The sequence below is a fragment of the Limulus polyphemus genome, unplaced genomic scaffold (genome assembly GCF_000517525.1).
Source record: "Limulus polyphemus unplaced genomic scaffold, Limulus_polyphemus-2.1.2 Scaffold1902, whole genome shotgun sequence".
NCBI lineage: Eukaryota > Metazoa > Arthropoda > Merostomata > Xiphosura > Limulidae > Limulus > Limulus polyphemus.
In genome coordinates this window covers 79,765-91,706 of record NW_013667512.1, presented here as the reverse complement: position 1 = coordinate 91,706, position 11,942 = coordinate 79,765, and the positions used below count along the sequence as shown (strand labels likewise).

The following is an 11,942-nucleotide window of genomic DNA, read 5'->3' as shown; positions in this document are numbered from 1 at the left end:
ACAAAGGTGGCAATGGCTAGAAGCACTAGAGGTCGTTTTGGTATGAGAGTGCAAGAAAAAAGGCAGCCAACGAAGCTATAAAATGTCATTTCTTGATATACTATTCTCTGTATTACAAATCTTGCTCATTCTGAAGACCAGGCAATCTTTATGCTCATCTTTACACTTTTGTGGTGATTTGATCTTTATTGGGGTACTTACTGTAAAGTCCCATAGTGTATGAACTGTGTCTTGATAATGTTATATTCAAAATGTTACGTTTAGACATTATTGGTGATAGGGATTAGCCCATGACTGGGACTTCTTGTTTGTTGGTATTAGTTATCTTCATGTTGGAGTATAATTTGTTTATATCGAAGGTTAAACGTTAGTATAAATAAGATTGTCAGTTAGTAAACACCAAACTACTTAAAGGCCCAATGGAGAGCAAATGCACCACATACAGCATTCATTGTGAATGTGGAACCAATACTTCAGAGAACAAAAAATATTAATACAAGTTAGAATTCAGGTGTATAATAGATGCAAAAGTCTCTGCAATACTTTTACCTATCTGTAGTAGTTCGTTATACAAGAGAGCAGGATCATACAATAAACTGGAATGATACTAAAATAACTGGATATGAACTACACACAATATAAAGATAAAATAAACCTCCTACTTCTAACTGACAACACACTCTGCCAACCTAGCATAGAAGTCAGCAAAACGTGCATATACCCTTTTTTGAAAAGCATTCAAATACGGTTATTGATTAAATTCCAGATGAGTGGATAGCAAAATAGCCTTTCTATTATAAAAATGGAAGATGGAATCCTGGCCACTTCCACTACCGAAATAGTCCTTCTTGGGAATTTCCTGAAGATGGCAACATGACAAGGTTTGATATAACTACAACCTTACCATAAGTACGTTATTAACATCTTAGTAAATGTAATAACTCGTGGGAAACTTGGTATCCTGTAGTTATTGTAGGTAGTACCAGATTCTGCTTATCTTTATTAAGTAAACTTGTATGACTTTTGTTTTTCAGATCTATTCGTTGCTCTGGGGTTCACGCAAACAAGATTTATTTTCTAGTCAAACAGCAGACGAAAATAATGTAGTTTTATGGGCTTATCCGACTTTTCGGTGTGTAGGGAAACTTCCAAAGTGCAAAGGACGAATTCTTCATATGGTCAAGAGTCCTTGTGGAACTCAAATAGGTATGTGTTAATTTAACTTCTTGTTCTCGAAATTTTATTGTACGTCAGCGCCAAAAGTAAAATCACCATTTTATTCTTCACTGCTTTTAATTGTTGTGATATATAAGAAGTATTTGTATACTTATTGTCTCTAAATGTCTGAACGCGTATTAGTATTATTTATTATTATGGATAAAATATACTGCACGGATTGTACAACAAAACATTTGATCCGTACTTTTTAACACGGTATGAAATAAAACTCATAAATGTTTATCAACAAAACAGAATTAACACGGTTAGTTGTACTAACGCCGTTAGGTATTATTGAGAGCCAAGTTGATTCAAACTAGTCTGTGAAATAACTACGGACGGAACTGATTTAATATCTATACTAGTGAAACTTCAGGTTTTTCTCAGTTCTAAACCTGAGTAAATTATGTTAATAAATAAAATAATTGTTATTGTATGAACACCTTTTACAAGCTGGCGAAGCATAATTATAATTACACTTTGTCCTAAGAAATTAGTTAGGCCTATTATGGGTATGGCGAATATAGTGTAGTTGGAATATCATTATTATACACTCTTCTAATCTCCTTTAGTTTCCTTATCTTCAATTTGCCAAATACGTAGAAGTTCTTCCGAAGATGCTGTAGCTGAACAAATAAGTTACTATATAATTCACATACATAGAACTTGACAATGATTGTTTTATCTTTTGTACTCGTCATAAGACAATAAGCCTATTATATTTTTTATAAACTTTTGTTTTATCTAATTCGTTAAGAATTTAAAATTAGAGACATCTTTCTTTAACATGCTCGCCGTTATTCCAAACAATTCGTTGACAGAATTTTTGCATGAGTGAAATATTTAAGCACCAAGCCTATGTAATTTTTCAAATAATAATATATTAACATTTACCTCACGACAAAGTAACTTATTTTCTATATTATAATGTTATATTTGACTGGTCAGGCAGTGCCATAATACGATAGAAGTGAGTAATAAGCCTTAAATTTGAAAGTAAAATTTTCTTTTTAACTTGCATATAAGACGAATTTATATTTTAAAGTTAGAAAAACTTAGAACTAATACATGTTGTACTAATTTGATATAAAAAGATATGGATAAATTTTATGAAACAGCTTTTTGTCAATAAAAATATAAGATTAAAAATGTTTTTATTTCCATATGATTTCACTGTTAATTACAGTATATCAAAACGTAACCACAAACCGATTCAAACAAATAAAATATAACATTTAAATTAAACCCACTTCAGTATGAAATAAATAAAAACTGGATAACGCCCAACAAAATGGTAAAATTTAAGTTGCTGCTTAATTTTACAATGATATGCAATTTCTAAAATATACATCATAGGTTATCCTTGTACATACTAATCTATATATTTCTTTCAAATCATAATACAAAAAAAGGCACTTAATACAAAAAATTTTGGAACCATATGTAATGAATCATGAAAGTAATAAAAATATTTTCAAATACTTTTGGACAATCAAGTATCTGACTTTTTGCACATCAATTCAACAAACCAATCGCAAATTTTAGACTGGGTGATGTTGAATAATTCTTGAAATTACAACAGTGATTTCACCTACCACTTGAACTTCAACAGCTGATAGCCAAGTTCCAGCACTATCGAAACAAGTCATGTAATTGTAAAAATGACTTCTTCCAATAATGACTTACTAATATGTAAAATATTACCCACAAATGCTAAGGGTATATTCTTAATTAACTTCAGCAGGAAAGGATATTAAATGATCCGTTTGAGAATAATCACCTTGTATATAATTTGATATAATAAAGGTGCATCTTTTATGGTTAGTTTTGGCTTGCCAAGTGCAACATTTGCTCTTGTTGATATCTATAAAGCATTTCAGATTTTTGAAAAATTATAACTTTTATAATTGTTTCAATTTTTTTGAGAATTCAAACAAAGATAGTTTGGTTATACAGACATGCAGAATGGGTGAATAACATGCAACGTGAAAATTTGGAAATTTGAAGCCGAGATGCTTTTTTAAAATTTAAAGCATACAACTTACAAGAAAACTGAAAATTCATGACTCAATAAGCCACTTTTATCACAAACGCTGATAATGGAAGACATTGTTTACATATAACTTGAGCTAATAGCCTGCTGCATAAAATTTTGACAGGTTCTCACAAATAACTCCCACTAAAGGCACTGAAAAAATGAGTAAATATATTTTTACAAATTGCAGATAAGGCATTTAACATACTAATTACCATAAATACTTTTGAACTGATAATTCTCTAATGATGTAAAGAACAAAATGTTTTTTGCTTTCAATTAACGTATTAAAGTTGGATAACAAACAACTTCGTATACAATTATTTATAATTCATAAAAATGATTTAATGTAAATCATCAGATATTGTATAATTTAACCACTAAAAACAAAAAAAAATTTTTTCTTCCATAAAACCTCAAAAGCCACACTAACAAAATCCTATTACCTATTATAATGCCAAGAAAAGATATTTTGTATATCTACTTTCAGTACTCAAAATGTATTCATATGACTGACTGACTCGGTAAGTTTACAAAAACAATGTGTGTGGATAAAGTTAATCTTAAAAAATTGGTTACTGGTGGTAAGCAACAATTTTAATGTGAAAAATACAGACCAATAACGTGTTTGTAAGAAGTATGCTAAAACCTGTACTTTCAATAATTGGCTGTATGATAAACAATTATCTTTTAATACTATACATTTCCTTAGACTAGGCTTCTACATATTACTGTACAAACTGTTATGGGTTTCCAATTCAATTTACAACTATGAAATGCAAAATTTATATAAATTAGTAGTATTAACTCCTCGTATATATATTTATTGAAACACTAGAACTCCTGAATGGAGTAGTGACGATCACTTAATACACTATCACATATTAAACCAGTACTTTTAATCACAAGATTAAAGAAATGCACATATATATACACACAATAGATGACATGATAGTTTTAAACCTTCCATAATAAAAGGATAATTTTTTTACAAATTAGTTAATGAAAGCTGAATTATTTTTGTAACTGTAAAGTTGATAACAAAATTTTGATGCATCTATTTCACATAATGTGAAAAATAACAAATACTGTGTTAATTATTCTTTATTGTTAGAAAAAAATGAGATAATTTTAATTGAAAATTGGGCTATAATATAACACTTGAGCAATGGGGTGCGGGATACATTCTTAACATTAACCTGAGAAACAGAAAAAAAGTTAATGTTTCTTAGTAAATGGCAGTTGTGTGTTGAAGTCAAAATATATTCAATATAAACTCAAAATTTTAATTTTTTTATTGTAGTTTTTCAATAAATTACTGATTATCTATTCACTAGCTAAAACTTCTGATTTACTCTTACACTGAAACATTGCCATTTTCAAACCATCAATATGTTGGTCAATAGATAACTTTCTGTAATTTGAAGTCGATTCCTCGTGGCTCTGGTCACTCCCCAGTGAAAGATTATCATTCTGCAGATTTTCTCTTTTGAGAAGTGGCCAAGATATTTCATTATTGGAACTGTCTTCACCTTTCTTACCTCTGTTTTTTTTCCTCCTTACCCTAATGCAAAAGGTATTGGAATTAGCATAACTGTTTCAAATGCACTTGAGACATTATACTAGGTTATCTCTTGCAATTTAATATAACATAAATCATTGAGTGCTATACATGCAGATGTTGATGAATAATACTTAAAAAACAAACAAGCAACTGTAAGAGGGTAGTTTAGTAATATTTGTTTTTAAGGGTGGTGGATATATTGAAGATTAATAAGGTTGACTATACAGAGAAACATAATACTAAGAGAGTGTTGGATATCATGCTGTAAAGGCCGGAAGTAACAGAAATACAAGGTGCATGACGAGCATCAATGCTACTTAAACAGGAAGTAGTGAGAGATAATACATCACAAAGATCAATAGATATATAGAATCACAGAGAATTCCTTCAACTAAATTAAATGTAAGAGAATAACAGTACTGAAACAGGATGAGAATGAATAATTATCACTAGGTTACATGCTTCAAAACATAACCAATCATATACAATTAACACAAAATATTACTGAGCTACATACTTGAAAGGTTCCATAAATGAGACAGAACTACAGCTAATACTTTCTGTAGGAACTTTTCATTCTGATCATAACTAATAGTTTATCAAATGTTTATGAATAAGTGAGAACATTAGGAATAATCCACAATCATAACAAACATGTAACTATTGGATATTAACAGCAAAAAGTGTCAGGAACACCTAACTTATATGTAGCAAAAAACGTCAGGAACAACTAATTGTTGGAGATTATGTTGCAAAAAGTGTCGGGAACACCTAACTGCTGGGATTTATGTAGCCAAACATGTGAAGAACATCTAACAGTTGGGCTTTATGTAACAAGAGAGACATACAAATTATCCCAAGTACCAACTGATAAGTTACATATATAACAGACAGTAACATTAATTTATAATCATAATGAAAACTCTAATCTGTGGTTAATGCAAAACAGATAGTAATTGGAATAATTCAGGACTACAACTATTTTACTGTTTGCTTTTATGCAATAAAAAACTGTTACAGTTAGAACTGTCAATATCTTATTCTTTCAAAACTAGAAAATGAATTATATTTTTACACAGGTAAAATTCTCAAAATCTTATGCAGGAGTTCAGCATTTAGTTAGATGATACTGTGAATGGAATGTGTTTAGCTTTAACAATAGCTAATCCCAGTCTTGGACAGGTAACACACCACAGGGGCAATCTATGGCTTATACTTACCTATTCGGACTGTTGTATGATTTTGGTTGACACATACAAAACTGAGATAATGCAATATTCTGCACTGGTCAGTATTAGCAGGAAGATTATCTTCAATTATAAGTTAAACTGATGTGGGTAGAATGGATTATGGTATACTGAACAAAGATGATGTTCAACTTTACAGTTATCTTTTAGAATTTCTTGAGTCTCCCATCTCATCAGAAATGTCCACGCTCCAGTAACTGATACCGACAAATATTAAATTACAGAGTGAAAGCAATCAGTCTGAAAGCAGTTAAGTATTGTGTTGAACAGCAGATGTTCGAAACCAGACACTGCCAGTATGTTTGGTTGTATGAAAAATCAAGACTATTGTTTTGTGTTGAACAGCCCTGTGCCCCGTATCATTTACTTATTGGTCTGCATTTGATTTATTCTTTCAAACCTCCTGTTATCTGTGGAATCTAAAGCTTACCTGTCAGAATTAAGTGTACCTCAATATGACAAGGTAATAAGAATAATTCACATCCATAACAAATGCCTTAGTGCTTGATTATGTGCAGAAAATGTCAGGAATGATACAGAATTGCAGCAAATGCTTAACACATGGCTCATCACTAGCAGACAGATGGAGTAATGATTCACATGTATATACAAATTGCTTACTGTTTGTTTATGTATATCAGAAAGTAACAAGAGTAAACCAGAATAGTACAAAAGACTTAACTACTGTGTAACACCAGTGACTATACTTAGTTATACTGTATGTATCTAGAAGACTGTAAAGGACTATTTTGGTAAATGCAGAAAACAGTAACAGGAATGTACCATGAATACCTTATTAATGGGTTATTACATGCATTATATAATATAAGATTGAAATAATTACAACAAATACCTTACATGTGGCATAGTGCAGGAATACTTCAGTAACAGGAAAAATAGTCACAGTAAATACCTTACTACCAGATCACACATAGCATAGTGCAGGAATAACTTAGTAACAGCAAGTAACTTATTAATGGGTTATGTGTAACAGTACAGAAAAAAATACAGTACTGGATCATACAAAGCAGGCATTACAGAAACAATAAAGTAACAGCAAATACATACCTCACTACTGGGTTAAGAGTCACAGGTAGTATAAAAAAAAAAGACATGTCATTAAAGGTGATAAAGGAGAATATATTTTTTGCTTAGTAGCACAGGTGGTGGACAACATGACTGACTACATCAATAGATATGATGCACCAAAATTTTAAAACATTCTTTGGTGTTCATTAGCAATAGTGATGAAAACCTTTGAGTAGTTAGGTTACTAAATACAGTATGATGGATGAATAAGTCTAAACCACACCTTATTGTCCAGAAACAAAAGGGTGAACAACACAATAAGTTTGTTCATTAGATGATGCATCTCAACAATACCTTGTTCCTGAGAGAGGAGTGATGGACAACATATGGTAGAGTTCTGGAGTAGATGGAAGTGGGTGAACTCTTCCATCAGGAGAGGTAAATAAAGGTGTACCAGGGTTCAGTTGAGACTCAGCTCTAGAAGGAGTCTTCAAAGCCAGGAACTGGGTTTTCATGAACTCAGCTTTTTCCAGTTGAAAAGCTTGTCTCTAATCACACACACATGCAAAAATTAAACTCATTTATGTGAAGAAAAACTGTACTTTTCATAATGTGTTAGGCACTGCTTTGATGCCCAAAAATATAAAAACACAGAATGTGTTCAGTAAAATATTGGATTTTATAAAAATCAACAGACAGTTGGGAATAAAACATAAAATATTAGAAAAGCACACCAGCTGAACTTTATTTTCTATTAGAAAAACCCAATGTTTTCAGAACTTACCAGCTCTCATCATCAGGGTTACATCAGAGCATCACTAAACTAAGTCATGTAACAAATTACATCAACCAGTAACATTAAAAACAACATCTGAGTTGTTAGAAAAGAAATGACAAAGTGGTGAATGTAAGCTACTTCCCTCTATTCAGTTAAAATTATTATAATCTTTAACAAGAGATTAGACTTTCCATAAATAAAGTAGAAAGAGCCAACCAGGTAATATAATAAATTTCATTAGAAATATATTTTGCTACAGTTTGTTTGTTTGGAATTTCACTAAAAGTTGCACGAAGGCTATCTGTGCTAGCCATCCCTAATTTAGCAGTGAAAGACTAGAGGGAAGGCAGCTAGTCATCACCACACACTGTCAACTCTTGGGCTACTTTTTTACCAATGAATAGTGGGATTGACCATCACATTATTATGTCCCCACAACTGAAAGGGCGAGCAGGTTTGGTGGGATGGGGATTCAAACCCGCGATCCTCAGATTGCGAGTCAAGCACCCTAACCACCTGGCCACGCCAGGCCTTTGCTACAGTTTAATTATAAGTGTGACCTAATCTTAAAGCTCTCTAACAATCATCTTTCCAAGTTTTTAAGACTCTGTAAGTCTGATCTATATAAATATTCTAACAATTTTGATAACAAATACAATAAACAGTATTTATGTAGTTCTTTAGGAATTTTTATCTCTGAAGTGACATTAAATATTCCTTTGAGTCTTTACAGATTTATGGGCTACTTGAAAACTGGCTTTTCAAAATATTCAGCTGCATTGCTTTGAAACACTTTTTACATTGGATAAAACAATCTTTATGAGGAACATTCAAATTGTTTAAATTTTGTGAACTACAGTCATTATACTTAGTTTGCTTTATTGGTTTCATTCTCTATAACAATACACTGCTGTCTCTTCCATCTTAGAAGAAAAATACAACTTTTAGAGTCAAGTTTTTACGTCTGCAGAAAATGTAAACATAATGGCTGTAATTATTAAATAAATTATTAAACATGTCTGAAGTTGAGGACAAGTTATTATAGTTAAATGAAACTCTAGGGAATGTACAATTGGAAGTAATTCTAACTTTGCTACCTATAAACTCATGACAATCAGGCCTGGTCTTTGATAACCTCTTGTTACTTTCACCTATCATCTTTATAATTTCTGGCCATCTCTGAATTTTTGAACATTTATCTGAAGACTTTGTGCTCTAGTTAGTTGCTGTGTCAATGATTTTAATCTCTGTGGACTCTGGTGTAATTTTTCTCTGCTTTTTCAATTCCATCTCTCAGTAATTCAGTAACATCATTGAACTTAACCACAGTCTTTTCCTCCTGTTTGTTAAGATGATGTTTCTCCTTAATTGTTTTTCTTTTCAGTAATCTCCTGCTTTTCTTTCATCTTATCACCCTGTAAATTTTTTTATTTGAATTTTTAGTGTACAATGTTTAGTCTGTCAGTGCATGATATTCTGATCAATTGTTTTGTGTGATGTTACATCACATTAAGACTGGTAAGTTTAATCACATCTGAACAAAAATGTGTCTAAATGAAACCATGTCTGATAATATTTCATGATGCTATAACAAAATATATGATACCAGGTAGTGAGGATCTTCTGTGATATCCATACTTGAATTTCAATTCCCCAATAACTATTACTCCTCATCTGCTAATGATTTGGTCTTACAACATAAGTCTTAGTTGTTCAGGGCTTTATACATCTTTTAAAGATCCACTTTTCATGAGGTGTTGCATTTCAACCATTTCTTCATACAAAATGTGTACCTGATGTTCGTTATGTGTAAAATCTATGAAACATTGTCCAAGTAACAAAATTGTCCAGTTGATGAAATTTAAATAGAGCATTACTTCTTGAGAACTTATACTTATCTGAATTATTTTGAAGTCTTTGTTTGATGGAACAGGCATTAACTTTTATACTAAAATGTTTACAAATTTCACATCAGCTAGCTAATGATATAATATTTTTCTCATTGAAGGCTAAATAAACAGCAATCTCACATTTGAGTGTTCTATAAGCATTTTAAATCCATCTTCAGTATCTTCCTCTCTTGCTACAGAATAGCTAAAAATGTTATGTTGAGTTCCTACAAACCTTCACAGTCCCTACCAAACTGTTCTAACCAAATATATTATGATAAACATATGGCATGTTTCAGGTTTCAGACAGTAGCATTTTCTTTTCAAGATATCTTTTGCTTGTGTCAGTGACATTTGGAACATCATATCATAAAGTTAACAACCAATAAATAAAAAAAATGTCATATTTCTGAAAACATGAAGAAATTTGCAACTATTTTTCCCTCTGCATATCCAAAAAGCTCAGAAATATAGTAACATATCAAAATTTACTGTGGACTGGAGACAAGTATCTGAAGTAATAGATTCAATTCTTCTTTTACTTGCAATCTGGTTGTTTCAACATGCCAAGTGTTACTGTTTTAAGTAGATCATCAACTAACTGCTCATTAAAAGATGGTCCTGATGATATCTTTGACCTACTTCAAACATTTTTTTTAAGAGCCTTCCTAGAAGGGAAATACTATAAAAAATATCTCCAATGCTATGAACTGGTTTGAGATTGAAATCTGATTTAATGGCTTTGACTGCTGATATGGCCATTGCAAGAGTTACAATAACATTAAATATTCCAGTTATATTAAGACTGGTTACTATTATGAATTATTGTTCTCCTTTGCCACATATATTTTTGTGCTCTTTGCTATAAATGTCTTTCAGTAAGTATCTTTCATTTACAATTAATTTTGATTTAAATCATGACTTTAATACAAGTATATTTTTGTCAAATTTGCAAAATCAGAAATGAACTTTGGGTTGCAAAACCATTTTTGGTAGATATTAACAAATTAGTGTTTTGATCTATGAGCTAAACTTTGAATATAACATTTACTGTGAATGGTTTATTAACAATAGACCTTTAATACATATGTACTAATGTGTTATTATCATGACAAGAGACTGTCTCTGTTCACTCACAATTAGAAATTAAAATTGAAAAATTCTCGATATTGAGATTTACTTACAACACAATTGGTGTTCTATTAAGGACAATATCAGTTGGAAAAATAAAACAAGCAGATTGGATCATTTGAAGTTTCTACAGGTAACAATTAAAACTGCTTCCTTTTCATACTATGTAAGCTACAAACACAATAAATGTTTGAGTTTTCTAAATAACCTTACAAAGTGATATTTTCCTGGATTATTTTTTCTAATTATTAATTAAATCTTCATGTTTCTTCTAACATCTAGATAAAACTTATATTCTTGAAAGTTTGTCTGTTGAATTTGCCACGGAGCTACTCGAGAATTATTTGTGCTAGCTGTTCCTAATTTAAAAGTGATAGACTGGAAGGAAGGAAGCTTGTCAATACCACCCACCACTAATCCTTTGGCTACTCTTATCAAATAGTGCAACTGAATGTTACATTATAATGCACCCATGCATATTCAGTGATGGGATTCAAACCCACAACCTGTAAATTCCAAGTCGGGCACCCTAACCACTAGGTCATCCTTAAAACTACTCTATAATATATAACAAATCCTGTAAACATTTATTACTATGACATGGAAAAAATTCAAAGTTAACATAAAAATAATCTTCATGGAATAATAACATGTTAGTTCTTACTTCTCGACCAAGACGAATTACAGCTTCTGTAAAAACTTCTCTCTCCTCATCAAAGTGTCTTTTCTGTTCCATGAAAAAATTTTTTTCCTCTAAGAATCTCTCCTCTTCGTCTAATATATGTCCACCTTTCAGTTTGTGACTTTGAGTTTCTTCAGCATTCACATTTACCTAAGATCAAGCTACTGATGTTATTATTACAATATATTACAGATACAATAACACAGTTTCCTGTAATGAAACTACTGAAATTTCATCTCTTTTACTGTACTAGAAGAGATGTTTTATTTCCAATTACACATTTATGGTTATTATTCAGAGATGAAAGTGTCCCTTTCCTAAAAATCCTGAAAATAATCGGAGCCAAGTAAGGGAGGGGGGGCGCGCACC

The 11,942-nt window shown here is 31.3% G+C and overlaps 1 protein-coding gene across 1 annotated transcript in view; it reads right to left on the bottom strand.

Moving 5' to 3' along the window:
- Window positions 1–2,355: 2,355 nt before the first annotated feature.
- Window positions 2,356–11,942, bottom strand: part of LOC106465306 (afadin- and alpha-actinin-binding protein A-like) — a 64,469-nt gene continuing 54,882 nt past the window's right edge. Inside the window, exons 10-12 of the mRNA XM_013925514.2 lie at window positions 11,556–11,723; window positions 7,448–7,641; window positions 2,356–4,817 (exon numbers count right to left, since the gene is read on the bottom strand). Of these exons, the coding sequence (XP_013780968.1) occupies window positions 4,580–4,817; window positions 7,448–7,641; window positions 11,556–11,723 (600 nt within the window). The 3' untranslated portion in view covers window positions 2,356–4,579. The remainder of the gene's footprint in view (window positions 4,818–7,447; window positions 7,642–11,555; window positions 11,724–11,942) is intronic.